Source organism: Ptychodera flava, chromosome 12 (genome assembly GCF_041260155.1).
Source record: "Ptychodera flava strain L36383 chromosome 12, AS_Pfla_20210202, whole genome shotgun sequence".
Lineage (NCBI taxonomy): Eukaryota > Metazoa > Hemichordata > Enteropneusta > Ptychoderidae > Ptychodera > Ptychodera flava.
Genome location: NC_091939.1, coordinates 37,754,813 through 37,781,891, shown reverse-complemented (window position 1 = coordinate 37,781,891; position 27,079 = coordinate 37,754,813). Strand labels below are relative to the sequence as shown.

The following is a 27,079-nucleotide window of genomic DNA, read 5'->3' as shown; positions in this document are numbered from 1 at the left end:
TTATATATATATATATATATAATATATATATATATATATATATATATATATATATATATATATATATATATATATATATATTATAGCATGTGCAACAAAGATCACTAGAAGGTAAACATTCAAGCTTTTAGAAACTTTCTGACTGCAGTAACAACCGTACACAAAATACAATGATCTGTTTTATGTACTTGTTTATTTAGATCCTACAATAGTTGTCAATGATAATTGAGTATTTATAAAATTTAATTACACAATGATAAATTCTGTAAACATAGCAACCCCTATTGTGTCCTTCTACTAACATTCACACTACCATAAGACATCAAGTTGTAATAAAAAACAGACATCAAAGTTGAAATCTTACATGTGAACTGAGAATACTATTCTCAAGATGTTATCTTTAAAATCATAATCAAACATTAAAACAATTATAAATCAAAGTGAGACTTGAGCAGCACCTGTAAATCATAATTTTTAGGATAAATATACCATTCTACACAGAATGCCACATGGTTACTGACGTAAAGTCAACATGTTGAAACTATGACAAGGCACTTTAAAATCTTGTTTCATGAACCATTATTAACACAGTAACAGTATTCATATGCGTACATCCTTGTACATACTTGAATTATGGTAATTTTCTCAGATCATCCACTTTGGTGATCAAATACCTAAAATGAAGACAATAAAATATCTATATGACAAATTATTCTCAATGTACAATACCATCTAAGACTGACCAGTACTGGCGCACAGAATTTACAGTTGCAAAAAGCAATGAATTTTAAAACTGGCAAAAAATACAAAGGTACTGCCCAAGAGATGTGTGAAGCATGTAGCCAATGTAATGTTCCAAATAATGTCAGAAATTTAAAGACAGCTTGCATCAAAAAGTAACCTTGCACATAGCCAACTCTTAAGCTTGTAGTACTGTGAAAATTGCATTTTAGGTGCTTCTGTTTTGATAAAGGCAAGAGTTGGTGTGTAAAATATCAATATTTGTACAGATTATTAGATTACTTACAGCTGATGTTTCAAGAAAGTCTTCATTTGTACTTCAAAGGAAGCAATTTCCTAAAATGTGAAAAATTAGCGATCTCTCACCACGTTAATTTATCTGTGATCATTATGTCCAAATTGGACTTTTCATGAAAATTCATATACTTCATGGTTAGTGCTCTACTAAGAAGCACCATTTATACATAGTGTAAGTAGGTAAATTACTGAGTCAAAACATTTCTATGAAACACTGCACATCAAGGAAAGTTACTTATTCTTTCTCTATAGCTAATAAATCAATTGTGTCCTGTTTCAAAATATATCTGTGTAAATAAAAGCTCTTTGTATAAAGGGATATATTAAGTAGAGCCTATCAAAGTTCTAAATATCTGAAGATGTATGATACAATGCAAAATCCATAAAATCTACAACCGAGTTATTGACAACAACTTATTGCACAATACCTGCATTGCTTTGGCAAGTAATAATGAAAATTGCATTACAATTAATCATAACTTTCAGGTGTAAAACATTGAACAAATTAACAAATTATTTTGTCATCAAAATATTGATTATATTCCTCAATAATGCACCCCCTCCCAGCCCATAATGGACGAAAGCAAACTTTGCACGACATAATGTACGAGGCGAAGCCGAGTACATTATGGAGTGCAAAGTTTGCTTGAGTCCATTATGGGCCGGGAGGGGGTGCATTATTGCTATTATTTTATAGTTTTGGCAATGCCAGTGAATTTATAGTTGTAGAAAACGAATAAAAAGGAAATTTAAACTGAGTTTGAAGCCAGTGAGCGTCGTCCAGCATGATCGGCCCTGACTCCACAGTGCACTGCACAGTGCACTGCACTGAACACGCACGTTCAGCACAAACAATGACCAGCACTTTCACGATTCATTTGGAATTGAAAAACGATGTATTTTCGAAGGGAATGAAAAGTAACTGCATCCCTACCGTCTATATCAAACTTGAAACATCACCTTTAAATATCATGCCATTCAAAAAGTCGACACGGTGAAATGCCAGAGATGGAGAAAACGGAATGTTCATGCATCGACATCAGTATGATCAGCGAGCTGCATGGTATCAGCTGATCAATACGATCATTATTACGTCGCTAGTAGTACAGCATTCATTGCTAACGATATCAACAGAGTTCAACATTGTTATTCAAATGTTTATATTTCAATAATAATTGTGTCTATAAATTTTATTTTCGATGGCTTCTTGAGAAGAGCTATTTTATTTCGGCGAACGACAGAACTTGACGTAAACGGGTGCTTGAAAGGTACAGTTGACAAACATACTGGAGGGTTTCGGTACCGTCGCGATATCGAGAACAAGGCAAGGTAAAATCACAGACATGGAGAAAAAACGATGAATGAAAGTTGTCTCCGATTACAGTCAATGCATCAGAATTAGGTGGCCGAGATGTTAGATCAACGGAGAGTCCACGGTCGTCATGATTGTTGGTAGTAGCTGACCTTGGACCGAGACTTTGAATGGCTCCGTAGTATGTCCGTAGACACTCCCGGTTTTTTACATCCATGATGACAGCAAGCTGCCGTTGTTGGCTCGTTTACTGCTGGTTCGAGTAGCCTTTCACGCTTGCATCGTTTACATGGCCACTGACATGCATAATATGCCATGTGTCAAACCCAGTATCGTCTAGGAGTTTGCAAACGTACTGAGTTCTGTTTCACCTATACGGCAACGAAGCGAACCATGTTGTAAACAAACGTAGTAATACAACCAGCGTATGCTGAGCGCCAGCCAGACAGACGACAAATGCGTGCGCGAGGACTCAAAAAATGTGATAAATCGTACAGTAAGACATTATTATCAATATTGTGCACGATTATCAAGATTTATAGTTTTGTGTATTACATGGTTTATCCGATATTTTCCCTCCTTTAAATGCGCAGTCCTTTTTCGTTTTCCAAAAAAAACTTGCTCGCTGTGGGGCCGCAATGCTGAATAATGGAATACATTATCAGTAATAATGTGTGGATATGACGTCACAAAATTCACTGGTATTGACAAAGCTATTGATTATATTCCTCAATAATTGACAGTTTACATTAATGCAATGGTAAGGCTTCATGGGATGCACTGAAAACAAATATACATCAACCAACTGGACATAAATTCTAAAATAGCTGCTTGAAAGAAATACATTACTTCTTAAAAGACATCTTTATGCCATGCCAATAAGAATTAGTTTCATGTGCACTACTTTCACTGAATACAGAATATTAGTTGTTAAAGCTCCATTAGCTGTGTCTTTTTGCTATTTTTTCAGAACTTTTGTTTGTGGTTTCCTTACACTTTCTGCATTGAATCCCTAAACTGTAATTTCATGCCAAGTATTTAGCATATCAACACAACCTATATGAGTAAAATCTCCAGAGTTATTGTTGAAAATTGTATTCAAGTCCGGACTAGAATTCATTGGTAAACAATAAACAATGATCGCTACACACATACAAGCTATGTTGACAAAAAGAATACTTGAAAATTCAGTATGAGAAACGGATTAGGGTCAGACGCGGTAGTTGATATACAGAAGCAAAATACTGAAAAACTTGCCACAAGTTACAGCTTATGTCCCTTTAAGCAAAACATAGATTTGTCAACCAAAGACAGCGGAGATATCACTACTCAGCATGCAAAACACAATGAAACAATATCTTGACATTAATTGCATACAAATACCCAATACAATGCCACATCCTTATTTAATTCACCATTTACTCCTTTCTATATAAAATATAAAATGCAACATCATTTCATAATGCAAAGTACATTCATGGGTAAATTAAGAGTTGTACCATTTGATACCCTCAGATGAAAATTACCTATTTGCAAATTTGACTTTGTACAATTAAAATGAGTTAAGTAAGATCCATGAACAGAGGCACTAGATTTGATCAAAATGAAAATATTTTACACTGCAGATGGACACAAGTCATGACACCTAGATAAACAGGCAGGCAAGATGCAGAGGTAAACAAAGGATGGAATGTCACGGAGAAAAGTCAACATGACAGATGAGTGTTTCTGAATAAATCCATAAAGTCCTTATTTCAAGCATACACATCACACTTACATGTAAGTACATTACAAGCAGGTTTACAAACCTAAAATTTAAATCAATATTCTGTATGGATTTATGTAAGTAGAGCATTAAGTAGAGCATAAATTCTTCATCTTTATAAGAAAGACAGATACAAATAGCGTCAATGACATTGTCAGCTGCACTTATCAGGAGGGTTGTCATTTGCAAAGAAACACTGATTGTTAGTTGACACAGGAAAACAAATTTGGTTAGTTTATGTAACATCCACGGCAAAATGCTATCTGTAAGATACATACAAAACTTGGCTGGTGACAGAAATTTACCAGTTCATTTGTATATGTCAAGTGTTCAACATGACATCTAGCTACAAGGAAAAAATCATACGATAGTGCCAACAAGAAAAATTGTGTACTTTTTAAATGGTATAATACATAGGTAGAACATTGTCCATATTATACTTGCCTACTCAATCATTTATTGAGTCAAATTACGAAACTTTTCAGAATTCATTGGGGTACAAATTCACATATTAAACAGAGAGTGAAAATATTATTTTCTGCCTAAAACCATATTCTGATGATACTTTTTACTAATATACTCTGTATGCTCATTCATGTACATCAAGATTACATTTCTTTAAATGGTCATTTAAATGATTTCAACTACTGTGAAGAGTGAAATTGTGATTGCCCAATTTACAATCTTGTAATTTGATACATTTCAGTCTGCACAACTAAGACTATCTTGCCCTTCTTCAAGAAATTCCTTGTGTCAGGGAAATGGTGGAAAAATGTTCTTAAACTCACCATGCAATGATTTACACTCTGTGGATCAGCTAAATGATAGAAATTAACTTCAAATATTTTTATGTTCATCATATGAATAGCTACAACAGTACAGGTTGACAGTAATAACCTACTACGTACAAAATTGAGTTAGGTACAATACTTCAACATGCACATCGTCCAAAATAATTAAAGTAATATTTAAAACCAGGCAGCACACAGTCTTTATCTATGGAGTACTGATACACTAGAGCTTGACTTTTGCATTCTGATCTGATTATCAAACTTTGTAGATATTTAAATATGATTATTCAGCTTGTCAAAATTGTGAAGTTAACCTACCTACAGTGCTTTAGTGGAGTACCCCTCACTGGGAAGCAATGTTGCAAATCTAAATGATTGTTGCAATATGATACAGCTACATCTGTTTGGCTTTTGTGCCATCCTCTAGTCTTTTTATGTACTCAGTCAATCATTCATTTAGTAATCAGCCATTGCAGCAGTGGGGAAGGCTCATGACTTAACTTTCATTCACAAGATCCATTGAGACTTCAGATAATCCCAAACAGTTTTTGGAGATAAACTCCTGTTGAAGCTGAATATAATAAAGCAAATTCACACAAAGGATTGATATTTGTGCATTAATCTTTCATGCAAGTAAAGTTGATGTAGGTTATTCTGAATATTACTGAACAAATGAATGATTGGATTTTCCATAGTGTTTTATATATATATATATATATTATCTATTATATATATATATATATATATATATATATATATATATATATATATATATATATATATATATAATGGTGGCAAGATGATTTTTACATACTAAAACTTACAGTTAAAGTACTTGATGATTCATCATGTTTAGCAAAGAAATAAATTTTATCGAATAACATATTACACATAGTACTCATTAATTAATGTGGAGCTAGCTACTATCTTCTTCCAGGCACTTGAAATCAACGTACTCAATTATTCTGTTGCTTCTTGGACAATTTGACAAATGCAAATTTAATTTTTTTGGGTAGAAAGATTGGTTGGTTGAACACAACAGGGTAATTTTGGTGGTTTGAAGTCCAAGGAATTTCAAAACCATGATATTCAAGCCTAGTTTACCAGTCTGACATACAGTTCAGTAAACTGGCCCATCAAACCACAATATTAGTGAATTCAATGACAAAGGAAAAACATTCACTAAATATCTGACCCTGGATCAATGGAGTTGTTGATCCCTGAATGGTGAATGATGTTATATACAATGTACATTCATGTACGCCATACAGAGCTTTGCAATATTTAGTCCGAAGGATGTCTGATTGTTGATGTCAATATTCTATCTCCTTGATTTGATTTCTCATGATTCTGATGATCCTCTTGTTGTTCCATCAAGATCTGACGTGCTGTTGTACATTGTCTGAAAAAATACAATATAGGATTTTGAGTGATTACTTCAGTCAACCAAGAGTAACTACTCTTGACATAAAGATGTGAAACTAATGTAATGAATATGAAACAAATGCTGCTATTTCATAGTTTGACGTTTAGAAGTTACAAACCTTTAGTATCAGCAATATTACATTTTCAGATATTTAAAGAGGCAAAATAATACTGTAATTATGTAATTAAATTATGGTTTCTCATCAGACATTGGTTTTGACAGATCTAGAATTTCATCAATCTGAATTATTTTATTTCCATTCCAACAGTAAAAGGTAAGCTGTAGCATACTAGGTTACCAATACTGTTGACTGAAAAAACATCAATGAAAGGATAAAAGTCTCCCTCTTGTTTACAAAACTTTGAAATTTGAAGAAACCTATAGAACATAGATGCTACTTCTTTAAGGGAAAAAAGACAGACCATTGACCATTGCCATTCCAAAATATATTATTTTAAGAAGATAACACATGCATTTATCAGTTTTTCAGAATTTTTACAGATAATTATTCAAAGGATGAAACCCAGTTATGGCTTATATCAAGCAGCTCTTTATTTTATTTGCTTAGACGTGTTTAGAATTCTAAATTATGTCACCATTCTGTCAACATCCTCCAAAACAAGTGTCATCCCCACAGTTGGTCATGCTACATGCATACCAACCTCCATCACCTAAAACAATGACAACATTCCGAAATACAATGCAATGTTCATCATACAACAAGAACACTATCTCCTGTCTCCCCAGAGGATATTTCAAAGCCGAAATAACCCTTTAGAAAAATTTGATCCTGCCATTTTCCATGTGACTATTATCAATTACAGGTTACGAAGAGTGCCTTTTACCACATTTGTATACACCCTGGATTTACCATGCTACTGTCTATTGTCTGGCACTTGGAAGCAACTGTACTCGGATAACGTTCACATCAAAGTTAACATACGCAAGACAAGTAATGTAAATTTCTGGTGAAAATCTGTCATGAAAATACATCCTCCAGTGACATGCAATTTTAAACTGGATATGATCATATTCAAATAACCCCACAGTGATATCATGCCTTACAGTGGTAGTAAGACAACTCTATGATGATACTCAACACTAAAGTCTTTCTAGTGGGACAGCTTTAATATTGACAAGAATAATACATTCATCTTCAATTAAGATTGCAAAAGATTATAGACAGTGATTCCGTCACAGACTTTAACTTATATTGGACAGACTAATTCTCTGGATGCAAATATCAATTTGTATACATACCCTTTTGGACTAGGTGCATAAGGACGGATCTCTGTACTCACTGAACTTTGAAGTATCAAATAAAAATATAAAAGATTTCAGATGATCATAATCTTTTTAATCCACTCTTGCTTTTGTAGTTCATTGCTTTGTCCCCTCACCTTAAACTTTAAGACCACAACTCCATGGAGATGTGCCTGCGACATCTTAGTATGGTATTGATTGTGATTAATGTAAACATGTATATACCAAAAGCAATGTCACAATGTACTTGACTTAATATGGACAGTGACATTACAAAATGCATAAGTATAGATTGTTCTGTTATGATGCCATCAACTGCAAGCAACTCTAGCTTTTCTTTAATCATCACAGTTGTCCCTAATTGCAAATCTCTGCTTTTATTTTTGTAAAAGTTATTTCCACATCCAGTTCACATTCTGAATGCTAACTGTTGACAATCAATGTCACTCATACAAGTTCATGATTTTTCAAGTTTATAAACAACATAAAAACAAAGAAAGAGGATGATTCGGAAAGCAAATTTTCTGGTTGTTTCTTTATAAATTCTGTCTTTCATTGCATTGGTAAATGGATCACAAAAAAAAGACATGATCCATGTACTATAATGTCTCACTGTCTTTGCTGACAGCATTGTATGACGATTATGATGATGATGTTGTCATATCATGAACTTCCACTTGTAAATTGTGAAAATAGAGCACATTACTGTCAGTGTATAATGATACAATGCTCATGCTGAAAGATTAAAAGAGCACCGGCATGCACAGAAACACAGTGTAAATTTCTGCTGGTTACAAGATGAATTGGGATAAGATTAATAGAGAACATCTAGCATGTTGAGAGATTTCAGTTCCTGATGAAATGCATGTTTGACATGCAACCTTTCACAGTCAAAATAATCTGTGTTGATTACTGCTATTGCCTTGGAATAAGTGCGATAAGCAGGCATGATGACAACAAATCTTCCACCACCTTGACCCACCACCTTGACCTTAAACAATACACAATGAATATCACCAGCATTCCCATGAAAATGTTGCACAGCCAAATGTTATACCCACAATGCATCAGTGCAGGCAACAAGAGCACCACATGTATTAGTTCCAAGTGTAATTTACTGTGTTAGTTCATACCTGCATGTCATGTTCCATAGCCTATGTAAATTAGAGAAGACGTAACAATAAAGAGAATAAACAATACTTTACAGAACATCGAACAAAGTTTGACTGATTAAAAGATATCAAGAGATGTGATGAAGAAACTGAAAATGCTTTATCTAGGGCTTTTGAATACACATTGACAGGAACATGTTGTTAGTTTCAATAACAGCTTGGGTAGAAATATGTGAATTCATTCCGTAGCTACAATGTAGCTCATTAGTTTTATAGAGCAGGAAACATTCATATCCAACTGTGTAAGGTGTCTGTAATTGCAAGTTCAATTGAAACCATGCTTTCTTGCAGAGAGATTGCGATGAAAGTTTAAAAGCATACGACAGTAGTTGGACTAGAATAATACATGTATGTCTGGTTCTCACAAGAGATCAAACACCATATTGTGAGTATAGATGATGTATCGTTGTGATGTAATTAAACATATCTTGAGTTCTCATCATTATCTATGAGAAACACATGAATAGTTGTAAGGCCAATGTTGATGTTCATGTAGTATGGTCATAGGTTTGCATTGAAGATCTGGTCATGGACACCCTGACATTTTTCCTCAGAACAGTTGCTCCAAGTCTTGAGGACCAGTGAATACCATTGCAACTACATGTATAAAGTAAATACAGGACCAGCTGACCAGAATACACATCTTTTGTACCAAAATGACGCAATTACATATGGCCAGTGACCACAAGAGAGAGGTGGCAGTTCTATGGAGAGCCCTTTAACAGGTAAAATGCTATGAGACAGCCAGAAGGTGACCAATATACAAAGAGGTAACTGTTCGGTAAAGGTGACCACTAAAACAGATTTGATTGTAATTATTTTGCAGCTTTTCGAATTGGCTGTTTTCTTATAGAACAACAATGTGGTTGACAAAAGCGTGATTAACCAGCAGTTCCTAAAGAAGCATTTTTATTATAGAGTATAAACAACAAAGTAATGCCCTTATAGATAGTCAGGAAACCCAGACAGATAGTTGCAAATTGCCTGGCTCATTAGCACTTGCTATCTATGGCATGAACGTCAATTATCAACATATGTTATTTTTACAGTGAAATCTATGGAAGAAATCCTTAGTCACTGGGTAATGAAAAAAGAAGTTCCGATTGAAAATAGATTTGCTGAACTTTGGGCCTGGACTATACAGGGAAGTTAAACCATCAAATTAAAGCTTTTGTTTGAGTGAATGATTACATTATCAATGTAGAATATTTCTTAGCCTAAAATGGGCATTACATATGTATTTAGGAAACCAACCTTTGATAAAAAAGTGGGTCTAAATTGCACTCGATGAGTCATCATTGACAAAACTCACATTCTGGAAAATAGAACAAAGGAAAACAGGAAGCATATTTCTTTCTTTCTTTAAATCCAATACTATTGTTACACGATTTAAGTCAAGCCATAACAAAAAGACTGAGGATATATGAATCTACAATTAGACATCAATGGCTGTTCTATCACTGTGATTACACTCTTCACTAACATCTCTACTTTGTTCCTTAAAGGTAGGGGACTCGATCCCAGGGATCGAGTTTGTTCTTGTCTGTAAGAGGATTATGAAGGTGTCAGAGCCTTTTGTTTTCCACTGAAATTGTAATCTTGTAAATAAATTTCCTGGCAAGACAATCTGATGCCTGAACCATGCCTTTAACAATCTTTCTCACAACTTTGCTTGTTGTCTTTTCTGAGGACTCACAGGGATCAGATGGCAAGATGCACTGAGAAATGTCACTTTGTGTATGCACTGTGAAATGTCACTTTGTGTATGCACTGTGAAAAGTCACTTTGTGTATGCACTGTGAAATGTCACTTTGTGTATGCACTGTGAAATGTCACTTTGTGTATGCACTGTGAAATGTCACTTTGTGTATGCCTTAACTAGCTAAACACACACCGTCTTTAACAAGGATTACAGATGTTTACAATATAAGCTATTAAAGGCTTTGTATCACTTGAGTTATATTAGATCTTAGATTCAAGAGATGCCACTGTACATGTTTTGTTTATCAAATCATAGAAATAAAGTATAACATGAACACATTACTGTACCAGGTGACATTTCTGGGCATTCCTCTCATAAAAGTTTGACAAGTGGTATGGCTTGAAATAAGTGCCAACTGCAGTACTCTATGCCCAATCTAGCAGTACTAATTGACATGATCATACTGTACCAGAGATCCCTAAATCTAAACAAAGCTTCAATGACAGTAGATTTTAGAACTTTCATTTACATCTTACCAAGGATCCATAATACATTTTTTGCATGATGTGCAAAGATATCCTTTGTGAGAAAATCGTTGTAATAATCAAGTTTGAATTTGTTTTGTTCACCTACACTTGGTAAATTCCACATTGAAAGTCATAAAGGGTTTTAAAAATTTGAAGCAAGATCAGTCCTATCTGGGAGTCAAATTCACTTGTCTACACTTGTCTACCAGCGTTACTCTGTCATAAACGTGCACTTGTACACAAGATCACACCACTTGTACCTTTCCTTATTCAGATTACAATGCAGAATGAGAGGCCAAGTAACAAAGAATTGGATATATCTGGATGAAAACAATAAACACTGAATGAGACAGAATAGAGATAACATGGACAGAGTATGGTTAATGAAAACTAGGATTACTTGGAGAGTCTGGGATGAGTTTGAAAAAGATTAAGCCAAAGAATTAGAGAAAGAAAGCAAGATTAAGACAAACCTGATTGATAGGTTTAGGTGGTGCATCATTTTCACTCTTATCAAATTCCTACAGAAGACACATATACATACAGATTAAACATTACCATAAAATTTACATGAATTTTAGTGGTAAAGATGAAGCTTTTAGTTTCAGAATAGCGCAAATGGAGTATTAGTTTCAGTATAGGAGAAATGCTAATGTCAGATTTGATGAGTGTTGAAAGTCGTGTTCATGGAAACACATCAAAGCCTACGGAGTGAAAAAAATACCAGGGAGTACATGACATGCATTATTCACCATCTGATATGATGCCACTGGCAAATTTAGGGATAATATTCTGTTCACTTCACAGTTCTAGTGAAAGAAATGTTATTTCTAACCTTTTCGAGTGAAAGTATTAATCTGTAACACTACTTTGTATATCACAGCTTTTCTGAACATCAAGCTTGGATTTATCTTGGATATTCCTCTCTACCAAATCCTGTATCAAAGTTGTCAGTGTCTGTCCTCTGCATCCTCCCATACATGTAATTGACATACCTCTACTTATTGAGTGTTTCACACTGTGTATATCAATGATTGTGAAGCATAAGGCCCATGATATTAAAAGTTGAAATTAAGTCACATTTTTGTCAGAAAAGTCAAATTTACTATATTCATTGTTACTCTGTCATATAGCCACTATGGTGACTGTGTACTGTATTAAACCAAAGATGTGCTGTGGCAATAGTTACTTTTCTTGTGGTAATGGTCTCTGCAACCCAGACATTGTTTTTGATTATTGAGTTGAGGTACTGTGAAATGAATGGTCTGACCATGATGGTGTTTAAGCCCCCAGTACTACATGTCTATAGACACTGATAACAACCTGCAGGCTGTACAGGTTTTACGATATATTTAAATTCACCGTTGGTACCAAACTTATTCTGGTGCTTCTTTAATGTGATGGGGTTTTCTCTTAAGTGCATACTTCAGTGTATGTTGGTATGTTAGGCATGTATGAACAAGTGACTTTGTTGATAGCCTCATGTCAATAAATTTACTGCTTCTTTGTGTCAGATCTGTGTATAGCAGAACTGACTTACTGCATAGACAACTGTAAATGTCTTGCTGAAATCCTCTTATCATACTTTTGAACTTCATGTAATCATAGAAAATCATCTTACATATATGTATTTACACGGTTAACATTTTGAAAAAATATACTTTTAGAGTATACCTAACATGTCTTATGCAAGAAATATCACATAGACACCATGATTTGAAAGTTTTAACCAACAACTTTGAAATCATCATCATCATCGTTTGCACAAATCAACATGGAGTAATCCTTGCCGACCAATATCACAAATGTTGAAGGAAATTGTTCTAAGGAATATTGGAACGTTGGTTCCAACATCATTGATTTTTTCTTGTTCAAATGAGAAAAAAAAAGCTATTGTAAAGTGCTTTCAAAGAAAATGTTTCAACCAAAAATCTACGAGAACTTTTCAAAAATTGTACAAATTACCATATTTCACCATCATTCAAACACTATTTCTACCTGAAAGTGAGAAAATTCACCCCTTAAATTCTTACAAGCATATTTCATCACCACTCCAACAATCTTGAATGACATCGTCCCTGCAAAACATTTGAGGTCTGTGTATTCCTTTGGCTGTATCATATACAGTATATCAGTAATTGCAGAAAGTCCGCCTGTCTTTTGTGAACGACAATATGATTAAGTTATGCAATATTACCACAGATATAGCAGTATTTTTAGTCGTCAAACTCTGGACATAGTTGGTTTTGCTATCTTTTAATCATTCCCTATGTGGTATACTGAAAAATTAAAGATTCTACAGAAGTTTTCCATGTGAGATAGTACATGTGAGACACATAAGGTCCATTGTATCTGTCGACGTATTAAATATATATCTGCATGTGATAAGATGCCCAGAAGTACGGTAAGTCAAGGTCAACTCTGTGTCACCACAGGCCTTTATTTTGAGTAGCTTAAGTCAACATTCAGAGTTTCCCTACAATCAAAATTGCATACAAAGGCAGAATGACTCTACACCAGATAAAATTACCTGGAGATGACCTTTCAGAAACACAGTTTTTAGTCCCTTTATTTTCTTCTTTGACTGTATTGGTGAAACTTTAATATGAAAAACTGAATTTTAATATCAAACTGTGTAGTAATGGTGAAAATTTCATTCTGCAAAATTACATAAACATTGGGTTGACTTGAAAAAAGCATTGTCAGAGCTGAGCAAGCATTAGGATCAATATCAAATACTGCAAACAGGTTTGGAAAACCAGTTCTACTGATTTTACTTTTATTGAATTTAACGATTTGTTTTCCTGATAGTCTCATGATTCATTAGTAATACTGAATGATCTTGTTTATGTTGTCATTGAAAATAACATTTTCAGCAGATGTCTCTATCAGGTTGAACATACAGGGTTGAAAATTTGTAAGATATTTTCAAAGTTGTGTGGCAGAGAAATCCTGTAAACTTCCCACTAGGCCTTGTCTTGCATTGTTCTCAACTTATAAAATACATTTCTCTGTCTGCAAAACATTCTTGACTGAAAACTCTGTACAGGCTTTATCATTTGTAGCCACAGGCTTTATCATTGAAAGCCAAGGACTTTATCATTGAAAACCACAGACTTTATCATTGAAAACCACAGACTTTATCATTGAAAACCACGCACTTGATCATTGAAAGTCACAGGCTTTATCATTGAAAGCCACATGCTTTATCATTGAAAGCCAAGGACTTTATCATTGAAAGCCACAGCCAAACTGTCAACTCACTGAATGTAACATCATTAAGAAAATGCAAGAAACTTACCCTATATTCCCCTGCTGCATCATCTAAATCATCAACATAGAGATATTTATGCTCCCTGTAATACTCTCTCTTCTTTAAAATGTACAACACTACAATATCACACATTATAGTTGCCTGAAGAAAAGACCAAACAAATGCTAGATATTAGTCTAAGCACATGCGGTTTACCTTGAAATTGCCACAATTTCTGACTCCATACTGAGTTACATTCCAGATTGCATATTTTCACATTATCTTTTTTAATATGGGATAACATTGGAAATGGTAGTTAAGGGGTTTAAATTTACAAAGATCATAAGTTACATACATGTACACATACAGATATTACCTAACAAGAAATGATGTCTGTTTTGGGGGCATGGAAAGATTAACACAAATCTAATCATTGGCTTCACAGACTTAATATGTGCTACGTACTGGTAGTTGAGCTCATGTATTATTTAAAATATTTTAATGAAAAACAGCAAAGTCCATATACTTGAGAAGAATCTAAAAACCTTGAAAAAATTTAGGGGCGATGAAAATGAGACATTGCAATATTGCAGTATGATGGTGATGGTACATAAAGGAATGGACACAAAGCAAGTAGAGGCTAATAGAGTTAACAGGAAGATACCAGAGTTTCAAAGGAGAAAAAATACTGGTAGTATCAAAATATCACTTACCAGAGATAGAAGAGCTAAACCAGAACCAATGTTTAAAAATAAAGGAATGACACTGAATTTGCCAGCTTCTCCGGTGACGACAACTTCATAGAGTATGCCATAGGCTTTAGTTAGTGTTCGGTATTCATCAGTTTCATTTATCTTATACTTGTAAGCAAACCTGAGAATGATAATTATACATTTCCATTAGCAGTGAAGGTGAACTCCCCTCATTCACACTTCATCAACTCACCATGATGATGGTAACATTCGAGTTTGTTATGCAGATTCCACTCCATTAAAGCTATATCTACCTACACTCTCTTCATCCTAGGAACTTGATATCATGATGTATGCTAGTGGTTCATCCATGATGTTACATAAAAGGGGCTTGTGCCCCACTGGCACAATATCAAGGGGCTTGAAATTATTAAAGGTTTAAATATACGGCTTTCAAGGAAAATCTGTGTTTTATCATGACCTGTGTGGATTTATCAGCCAATCTGAATTATTAACTTTCGTTCAAAGGTTACAAATGTAGGTACTAAATTTGCCACTAATGCATACATTTACATGACCTTGAAAAAGTACCAAACAGGAATTGAGCAATCACTTTTGACTGAGATCAGACTTACGGTGCTTGTACGGTACACACTGACTATAGCTGTTACTTTCAGATTAGATTCAGTAGAATTTCAAATGACAAGGACAATGGACAGTATGGTATTATGACTTACCTGAAATTGAAGCCCTTTGCAATCTTGGCGGTGGGATTGTCAAGACGACGAAATTTGTAGTGTGGTTTACATTCATCTCCACTTTTATCCAAATTACAATTCCATTCAATAAATATACCCATAACGCCACCCTGTAATAAGAGATTAATGATAAAAAACCTATAACTCAACCCTGTCATAGACCTCAACGATACAACAGAAAGGAATAACTCTATATAATATTCAAACTAACATTGTTTTTATTGGAAATAAGTTGATAACATGTAAAAAGTTACAGTACATCAATATTTAATCCAGTATGTATCACTCACACAGTCTAAACCTCATACACTTACATGTATTTCACTTTGTAAGTTTTGATCTTTTTTTAGTCCCCGCGGACAAAGTCCGGCGGGGACTTATAGATTGGGTCCCGTCCGTGTGTGCGTCCGTCCGTCCGTCTGTCCGTCATCAACAGTTTCTCAGACACTGCTGAACCAATTTTGTTCAAACTTGGCACAAAGGCATAGCACTATGACCTACAGATGCACATCGATTTATTTTGCGATACGATCCAATATGGCCGCCAGACGGCCATTTTATTACAATTTTTTCATGTACAGAGCCATAACTCAGACATGTTTCAACCGATTTTATTCAAAGTTGGTACAAGGACAATGACCAATGTCATACATATGCACATTGATTTGTTTTGTGATATGATCCAATATGGCCCCCAGGCGGCCATTTTGTTTTGATTTTTTCATGTACAGAGCCATAACTCAGGCAGATCTCAACAGATTTTATTCAAGTTGGTACAAGGACATTGACCTATGTCATATATATGCATATTGATTTGTTTTGTGATACGATCCAATATGGCCACCAGGCGGCCATTTTATTACGATTTTTTTTCATGTACAGTGCCATAACTCAGACATGTTTCAACCGATTTTATTCAAAGTTGGTACAAGGACATTGACCAATATCATAGATATGCACGTCAATTTGTTTGTGATATGATCCAATATGGCTGCTGTGCAGCCATTTTGTAATGATTTTTTCATGTACAGAGCCACAATTCAGGCATATCTCAACTGATTTTATTCAAAGTTGGTACAAGGACATTGACCTATGTCATACATATGCTAATTGATTTGCTTTGTGATACAATCCAAAATGGCCGCCTTGTGGCCATTTTTTTACGATTTTCCATGTCCTGAACCATAACTCAGACATGTATCAAGCAAATTTATTCAAAGTTGGTACAAGGACATTGACTTATAGTATACATATGTATTTCGATATACTTTGATTTGTTTCTCGATATGGTCTGATATGGCCACATGGTGGCAATTTTGTTATGTTTTTTTTCATGTCGAGAGCCATAACTCTGGCAAGTCTCAACTGATTTTATTCAAAGTTTGTACCTTGACATTGACTTATGTCATACATATACGTGTTGATTTTTTAAATAGTAAGATCAAATATCGCTGCGTGGCGGCGATTTTGTCACGATTTTCTCATGTACTGAGCCATAACTCAGACATATTTCCACCAGTATCATTCAAAGTTGGTACAAGGACATTGACATATTTCATACATGCTTGTCAATTTGTTTCACGTCATGTAGCAGTATCATGTCAATTATTGAAGTTTCATAATTAGGCTGATATGTCAAGAAATACTGCATCAAATTTCATGAAACTTGGTACAGATGTTAAGCTCACATTGCTTTAACAGTGAAAAAGACATTTATCAGTGTCATTTTAATTAATTTGTAATTGCATATGTAATGAACTTTCCTAATTAGAGTGATAAATCCACAAATACTACGTCAAATTTGACGAAACTTGATACAGATGTTGATCTCATAGTATTGTACATACTGCATTAAACTTTATGAAATATGGTACCGGTGATAATCTATTAGTGTTAGGATAGTATGAAAAAATGTTTTGCAACATCCTAGTCAACTAATTCCCAGTTGACTCATGTAATGACTTTTAGGATAGTGGCCTACATTGGTTTTATGTTTTTCATCACCATGGAACTCATTCTTGGCCATTGAGTACCATCTGTATCAAAGTTTTTTATCACAGGACCTGTAATCAAAGTACCCATTAGCAAGTGGGGACTGTGTCATCAACGATGACTTGTTCTCCTATGACTTGAAGTTTATAATTAGAACTGAGAATTTCATTGAGGTGAGATAATTATAATTTGAAATTAAACTGTCCCTTACAAGTTTCATTTGATTTAATGAACCATTGTCTATCAGTTGGTATGTCAAAACGAAGCTTTACAAAGTCCAGTTGGATTGAAAGAAATTTATAATTTTGCTTATACGTCTTTGGTTGTGGGTTTACACAGCTTTACACCCACAACACAAGTTCATATGAATCGGGATAAACATTTTTTACAAATGAGTTGCAAAGCAACAATCCAATGACATGTCAATGATTGAAGTCTGATTTGTTTCCCTTGACAACAGCAAAGGTGAGATAATTATGTAACAGTTAGATGTAAATTTTTGATTCAAGGATGATGTAAGATTGTCATAGTGATCTCAAATGTTTGAATAATGAGGTGGACTGTTGCACATTTCCTTGTTTACTCACAATCATAAAAGTGCCAGTATATAGGATGACGCAGAGAATACTGATGAGAGTATTACTGCAAGCAATACACATAAGTGACAAGGGTTTGATGACTAGTCCTCACCTCAAATGCTAATTTTTCAAAATCTTCTCCTGCTTCTCTGACAATATCACCAAGACGAAATATTGGGCAGAACTGTAAATCTGGATCTCGTGAATCATAATGACACTCTTTGAGGAATGTTTCATTGGAACTTTCTAAAATGTTACGTCTGGAAAAATTGAAAATGCAAAAAGGAATGGAAAATGCTGTTTTCTAGAAAACGGCTAGAAACTTGTAGATTGAATTTGAAGGAATGACAGAAAGTATCTATTCATTCTATTGCATGGATTACTTTATAACAAAGCATTTCATGACAAAAATAGACACTTACATGCCAGATATTATGCAATCCTACAGAAAACAGTTATGAGAGCAAATAAATATTCTGAAAGAGTATTTCAGAAAGCTTGACAGTAAACATGGACAAATCTCCAAAACTGTCTCTTATATGACATTTTGTGTCTTGAAGTGGTGTGTGATAACATCGTTTGGCACTACACAGATTACACACTTTCAATAAGTATAGCATTCACCAGTGCCTATGCACCCATTTTATCAGCTCTGACGATCATACAATGTTGATGGACATTACATTTTACCCATGGTATTAGGTTATCAATTATCATCAGAGTGACAACAATTACCCTGCATCAAGTGAACTGGTTACACTTCCAACTATATGACTGCATTTGTTTATCGAGTATTCTCCACGTTGCAATCCTGACAGTTTTTCTTTAAAATTGACAAGCCTTGTTCATCATGTCACAGTCTGTCAATTAATCTACATGTATGGTATGTGTACATACATGAGTATTCACTGAACTAAATGATTCTAGACAACAATCGCTTGACAACATTAAAGGTACACGGTCACCATAAATTTGCATATTCCATATATGGTAAAGGGGCGGGGCTTAGCGTACTACCTTGTAACACCTGTAGCTGTCGGTCCTCCATATTTGATACGTCAAAGGACATGCAGACGACGCTGCTAAGTATGCCATGGCTAGTCGTGCAGGGGCGCCCTTTTTAAAAAGCGGCCACCCGCGTAAAATCTGTGATTGGCTATTAAAAAACAGGTGACCGAATACCATTAATGTGTGTCAGTAAGTATATAAAATAAGATATCTGTGATGACACCTGTCTTGAGTTGTATGGACAACTTGTAACAGTATACAGTCTTTTCCCCTACATACAAAGGCATTTGTTGGAAACCCTGATAGTGCGTTCTGACCTAAAACCTTCTGAAAAGAAAAAACTCTTCTGACTACTGTAGTGGACAACAAACTTTACTTACTTTGAAAATCCAAATTTTGGAAATGATATGCTATTTTTGAGTAGTACTGTAAAATTGGCTGCTTCATACAAAACTGGTTTGTCAAGCCTGCAGAATGAAAGGAATCTTTTACTGTATGAAGATGTTTATTATCAATATGCAGGATAAAAAGATCATTGCTCAGTAACTGTTTGAGACAACATAATAAACAGAAATGGTGAAATATCATGAATTTCCTTTAATCAGACTCCTTTTATTTTTCAATATCTCAGCCTAATTTCCTGTGTGATTAAAACTTACTTGAGAATCTAGTAATGGATGTATGTCCACTTTTCCTTCCACTTCTGTGATATTAACTTTTAATAATTTATTCTTCATTGTCACAAAATATCTTTCTCAAATTATTTCCTGAAAAACTCTAAAAATAACAGTATTTTACCTTGGACCAGGTTTAATATCTTTCTCTACCGGACACCAGGCCAGTATTTCACATGATTTAGTTCCTTCATATTCAGGGTTGTCTATGCAGTTCCCAGTCATCACACCTATTTCAAATGGTAAATATGTACTTATTGTACCTTATATCAACATCATTGATTTAATAATATGACAAAACACGATTTAGTTAAACTTATCACATCACGCAAGGTGTCTAGCAAAGTATCTTGCAATCCTGATACATATTAAAGCGACTGTACACTACCAACATTTGTGAGTGATAGGATTCAAAGAAATTTACACATTTTCAGCTGAAAAAACCACTGAAGATAAGAACTAATAATTTGGACAACTAAACGAAGAATTGCCATAACTTTTAGCTAACTGTTGGTAGTTGGTTGAAATAAATGATCTATACAGTATCCAACATCAATGCATTATCATTGAACTTTTAAACTTTTTGCATTGAATGTATCCTGTATGGTATGCAGGAAGTGTTGAAATATCTTTTGATAAATTATTTGTATATTTTTAGTTGCTACAGTTTAGAAACAGGCAGGCAAAAACAGTAAGACAAGTAGTGGTTGAAATGCAATCACACAGTGCACACAGGACTCACCATTTCCATTGATTACAGGCTCTCCCTTTTTACAATTATCATCAACTGTGCAGTTGGCACCAAACATACCAGGATCCTGTTAAAATGAATGAATTACGTATAAAGTGACTTCATGTTAAAGACAAATTGCCTGTTTGATGATTTTCGGCAGATCCTCTAAACATATATGATACATTTTTGATACATGATGTAGCAATCCAAACTATATGCATTCTGTGTGGCCACACATAAATATTAGATTATTAGCTTGTGCAGCAGGGCTGCCAAAGGTTACTGCAAATGGCTCACTGATAAGGCTGCATCCCTGCAACATGTGTGGACAAAAATTTTGACAACATCATGTCATCACTATTGCAATTCCACAATACTTGTAAGGGTGTCGTCATTGTCTTGGGTCTAGCTCAAAGTCCATAACTTCTCCTTTAGAATAGGAATCACATCTTACCTCTGCACATGTTCCTTGTGTTTGGTCCACTGTGAGGATCATATTGGTCATTATGAAAAAGGAATTTTGCATCTGCAATGTGAAAATCATAAAACATTATTGAATACTGGTTTGCATGGCGGTTGCTGAATGGATTGTTTTTTTTAAACAACCACTGAACTGTAAATAAATCATTTCACAATGACTGGACTGGCTATGGTGAAAAATTTACAAATATTTTTTCATATTCAGTGCCACAGTAGTTGCATAATGGCACTGTTCATTTGTCTGCTTCCAATTCTTATTGCTGCTTGAAGAACTTAGATCTTTTTCATTGTGGCTTTTGTAAAAAGGAATAACTAATAATGACAAGAAAAATGTACCATACATGATTAACAACAGATAGGAATGACTCATAACAAACGATGACAGCCTTGAAAAAAGGTTGAATAGAATAATGAAATACTGCAATTACTCAATATCTTTTCCTTTAGGAGAGCAGTAAATGACACCAGCAGCTTTTGAGGGGAATTTCCAAATATCAAATTTCATAAGCCTAATAGATTAAAGGTGACTTTCATAGCTGGCTTTCAATACAATCAGTGGATACCGTGAAAGCTTCCTTGGAAGACAGTAGAAATCATTACATTAAAACCTTAACGAAGAAGAAGGGGGAAATCACAATGTTTTATCGCAGACACATTATTTCTGTATGATTTTAATAAAACTTTGCAATACAATTTTCATAACAGAAAACATCAGAACACTTTAATCAATAAAAGATGAATGCTGCATCTACTCACAAATGAATTTACAAAATAGATCAGAGACAACTGTTGACTGCCAAAAACAAACACACAACAAAATGCTGAACAGCTGGTGATGTCTTTGAATACAATTATACATCATAAAATGAATCTCAACTAGACTGAGATGTATGAGTACTACATATACATATACCAAAAATTTGAGGTCAAAATGAGTTATTAAAGTCATGCAAGCAATTGATCAATAGCATACAAAATCTTTAATTTTCAATTTTTTTGTTTGTAACTGCTTTGAAACTTGATATGTCACTGTGATCCTAGCTTTATTCTGAATTTGGTCTGAAATATAACAGATAGTTCGTCAGAGATGAACATTTCTAGGTCAAAAATCCATGTCCTAAAAGCTCGCCGTGTATATTATCTAACAAATTCCTTTGATGGAGTTCCTAGTCTGAGATTCCTCATAGTGATAGCAGATCTTTGTGACAACCATACAATCTGAAGCATTCTGCCATGGTGATGTTCTGCAGTTCTATGTCAAAGGTTATTCACATTATCAAACCATGTCTATTATGGGATGGTATTCACTGAAGTGAACATGCACAGTATACCTGAGGAGGAATGATGTAATCTGCCACATCCCATAGTCTATCATATGGAGTAGTATCATCAACTGTTACAACAGCTGGATCTAAAGCCGATAGATTAGTGTAGGATACTCCTTTCACTTTGGTTGTCACAGTACTGATTACATTGTCAAACTCTTGGTAACCTTTGGACAACACGATCACATACCTACAGGATAAATAGATTATAGATTAATCAAATTATGCATGGTTATATGTTTCTGTAGAAACAAAGCAATTTTCCACAATCATAGCACAATGCACTAATCTCGAGTCATGATGTGAATTTCACAAGCCTTGCTCACACAATCATTCACCTATATATCCAACCCAAAGACATGATCTGTGCATGGTTAAAATAGGATATTTACTGTACTGGTAGTTCCTCACTTCAGATAAAACCAACATCAAAGTTCATTCATTCATTATCACCATTTGTAAGTTTTACAGCATCAATTTCACACATAAAGTAGTAGTACAGAAAAGCATCATGATATTAATTTCACTTACACCGAGGATGCTAACATTAGTTTTTACTAATTGTGTTATCTGAGGTGATTAGCTGACATGTCAGAAACTACTGAATCAAATGAAAGCTAATTATAGATCTAGTTGAGTTCAGGGGAGTTCGTAGAACAAAGCTAATATTGAATGTAACTGTTAATAGAGCCAGTAATTAGAATTTGAAGTGATAAATGTATTACGTTTGGTGTAAGTATAACCACCCATAAAAATATCCATCACTCAAGGTTTGTTAAAATTCGTCTTACTTCATCTTCTCAGATGGATCTGGCTTGAACCAAAACTCACACACTATCTCTATTTCTCCCCATATCAGTACCTTTATCTTTCAACAAGTAACTGCTGGACCAATTTCACTGGGCAGGTCAACATGACAAAATTACCACCATACAGATAGATACTAATGCAAGTTTCCACTGGTGTAGATACTAATGCAAGTTTCCACTGGTGTACTTAGTTTTGATTGAACATATAACTGAGAAATAGTGCAAGAATATCTTTAAACCAGACTATCTGGTAATCCACACATTAACATATCTAGGATTAACAATAAAGTCTATGAAAATGAAACGATAGACACTGAAGTGAACAGACAAATGTGGAGGCTATCAAAAATAAAATCTCACAAATACTTACCAGATAATAATAGTAACTATGAGTAGTTGCGAAAATCTATTTACAAAACCAACTGTATTGCTTTTGATTACAAGAACTTTTGGCGTGTCAAAATCAAAACATATATCAGTGACAAACTGGAGCCATTTCGATTCCATGTTCAGCATGATCAACTTTTCACAGCTATTCCAATTTACCTTAAGTATAAATGTTGTATCATGCAAATGTTTGTGTACGCAAATTAAATTACACATGTGGTGTTATGCCCAATACACATTCGACAACCTGCTTTTAAACATATTAAAGATTATACAAAGTACAACAGTTATGCAGTGGGCTTATTATTAAAAGAATACATAGGTAGATATTGCTATTAGCTTTGTAAACAAATGATAATTCTTGACTGTAGTGTAAAATATACCAGCATTATCCTCAACATATAAATCATAATAGTTACACTATGAAAAAGTGACATAAATATGTTTTGCCTGCTAGAAAACATCTAGTACCACTATTTGCTGTCATATGACTTCTACTCATGTATGTGTGTATCAAGTAGTGACACTACGATGAGTCTTTGCTGCCACACATACCCAGTCATGCTCTCCAATGCAATGTATTAATTAGAAGAATATCAGTCACATTTGTAGGTACTATTCCTGTATATTAACATTGCATATTAACATTAACTGAGGATGCATAATGTTTGCATATTAAGTGTGCCAGGGATGTAGAAAATAGCTGGCAAAAACAACCGTCTGTCAGCTAAAATTTGTCAGCTGTAAAATTTAGTTTTTAGTAAAACATCAGGATGTCTAGCACAAACTTTACTGTATGTGCACATAGACTACTTGTAATCGCCTGTACTGTTACATTTTTGCCACCTGTCACCAAAATTGTCTACATCCCTAGTGTGCACACTCAAAGGTCAAAACAAAGTGCAGCTCTATACCACGTACTCTTTTATTAAAATTTAACCAACCACCCACTGAGTTAGGTATCCATTGCAATTTGTGTCAGAGTATTACAAAAGAAAACTGTTCAACCTAGCAGATTGTACGTAAAATGACAACCTTATCAGCTATGGACATTTAAAATCGGACAACAAAGCCTCACAGATGTGACACTGACGTAGTACATTATTGTCATGCATACTGAGTTATACAGTGGTCACAGCATAGTACACTGTATTACTCATCGTCACTCACCGTGTTCCACCCCTGGCCTGGTGTCTTGCGCTATGACACATGTATGAGAGTTCACTTACCCTACAATATAAGCAATTATCGCCAATTGAATTAACCTGTTGATGAAGCCAACTTTCTTGCTTTTTATGTGGACAATTTTAGGCGTATCGTACTCTAAAGCAGCAGCAACGATAAACTCGCACCACTTCGGAGCCATATTAACAGATGTTGCTAGACGTTGGGTCAAAGTTCAAACACCAACACAAACAAGGAAGCTTGGAGACCTGGAGGGGCGACGCCTCCAACCACGGACGTAGCTGCAGTGTTGTCACCAGTGCAGCTCTTCGTGCTGCAGCACTGCAGCTACAACGGTCGGAGACCGTGTCTCAAGTTTCGACAACGACCTAGATTTATATTATATTATGCTGTTAGTCACTATATATCCCGACTGGCGTAACTAACAGACAACTGCAACCGTAGACTTTTGGCTGAACACAGGCGAGCCGTCGCTGTTGCATCAGTGACGGCTGGGCGGTTCGCCTGCAGTGAGTCAAAAGCCTGTACAAAGGGCTCATAGACCTACTCCGAAGCACAACCGTTAGACGTCCAATCGAAACTAAGGTCTGTTTTACCTCGATGGCCGCGAGCAGCATCTAATCATGTGTGAACTGTCGCCGTAGCTTTCCATCACAACTTCGATCTGTGGCTTTTACATTGACAAATATACGGTGAAGGTGAAAAGGAAGGCATGAACATGACAAAACGGTTGGCGGCCCACGCACAGGGCGGATGTCAACTTACCCGACTATGTAAGCTATGATACACAACTGGAACAGCCTGTTGATAAGACCAACTTTCTTGCTTTTGATATGAACATATTTAGGTGTATCATACTCAAGTGCCGCGTCGAATAACACATGACACCATCTTGGAGCCATGATCGTATGAGACCAGGGAAGTCAGTGTGCTCTGAAGAAGCTCTAGGCCTACATAGGCTCCTAGAGTCCTACTATTAGTAACTTTATGATTTACACGGTGACCCTATCACGCGTCATAAAGCGAGAGAATGCGGGATCGCAATGTAATGACGTAACAGGACCCTGAATATTTTGTGATACAATGAAACTTTGCCTAAAATTCTTCGACCTTGCAAAAAATCGTGCCATGAAAGTACACTGCGAACTGCACCATTATTTTTTTGGAGTGGCCGACGAGTGTGAGATGTAGTCGGTTCATTTTCGTTGAAAAATGTAACAGTTATTGTCAAGTAATTTTTTACTTACCTAAAAGGATTGTCTAAATGTTCGAATTCCATGTAAAGTAAGACTATTAGGTAGAATTTATTGAACATTAGAAATATAAAAGTTGACTAGCCTCGAAGCATTGAATTCATTCTAAAATATAACCCACCCACCTCAATTCATCAACAAAAATTGTAAAACGTGTCGAAATGGTTGATCTGGCCAGATTGATAAAGAAAACTATTATATTATGGAGCTATAATGTGCCATAAAGATGTAGCGCTTGAATTTAACTGCACAACCACATAACATGGATACTGCATGATCTGAAAGGCTTGGCTATTTAGAAGTTTGCTTGGTGTAATTAAATTCAAGGTGAACAACAACCGCACATTAATCATCTTCCATTCTCGTCATGTTTTACACTGATGTAGCACTATCCATGGAAAGTTTGTAAACTACTACATCTGTTTTATTATAGATTGTAAATCGCTAAATCATGAGACTGTAAACAGCTAAGGGTCTACAATCTTCAGAGTGTACAATGTCATCATCATGATTTCAAACTTACTTGATTTATTAGATTGTAGGTTACTTACCCTCTTTTTTCAGGCCAGTAGTGACATAGTGACAAGAAGTCAGTAATTACAGTTACTATCTCTATTATGCTAAAAGGTTCGATTAATGCAGTTTTTTGTTTGTTTACCATTACAATCAGCGCTGTTGCTAATATAATCCTATATACATGTATATTGTTGAATTTTCCCGGGCTTTATGCAAATAAACCGTATTCTACTCCAATGTTTTAATGTAACAGTCCCATACAAACAAATCTTTAGCAAAATATGATCATTTTAGGTACTTTCTTCGTTTGCTGTTAATATTCTCATTTGCATATTAAATGAGTTTTGTGTAATTAGGGTATATTCAAGAATTTCTCAATCAGACATACATTGAGAACAGCTGCACAGAATTGGATGAGTTTTGGGCCGACTCGCAGCGAT

The 27,079-nt window shown here is 34.9% G+C and overlaps 1 protein-coding gene across 9 annotated transcripts; it reads right to left on the bottom strand.

Annotated features, from left to right (window-relative positions):
- Positions 1-3,719: 3,719 nt before the first annotated feature.
- LOC139145790 (P2X purinoceptor 4-like) lies at positions 3,720-25,936 on the bottom strand. 9 transcript variants are annotated; one of them, XM_070717145.1, is made up of 14 exons: positions 25,636-25,936; positions 22,496-22,679; positions 21,139-21,210; positions 20,694-20,769; positions 20,076-20,181; positions 19,658-19,744; positions 18,382-18,529; positions 15,679-15,809; positions 14,963-15,122; positions 14,298-14,411; positions 11,470-11,517; positions 8,729-8,749; positions 7,593-7,637; positions 3,720-6,308 (listed from the first exon to the last, which is right to left on the bottom strand). In XM_070717145.1, the coding sequence occupies exons 1-13, from the start codon at positions 25,770-25,772 to the stop codon at positions 7,602-7,604; spliced, it is 1,320 nt and encodes a 439-aa protein (XP_070573246.1). In that variant the 5' UTR covers positions 25,773-25,936; the 3' UTR covers positions 3,720-6,308; positions 7,593-7,601. The 9 variants fall into 9 exon arrangements, with proteins under 9 accessions (XP_070573246.1, XP_070573247.1, XP_070573248.1 ...); XM_070717146.1 differs by lacking the exon at positions 7,593-7,637 and adding an exon at positions 10,022-10,082 and having other exon boundaries at positions 25,636-25,935; XM_070717147.1 differs by lacking the exons at positions 7,593-7,637; positions 8,729-8,749 and adding an exon at positions 10,022-10,082 and having other exon boundaries at positions 25,636-25,935.
- Between the last annotated feature and the right edge of the window lie 1,143 nt (positions 25,937-27,079).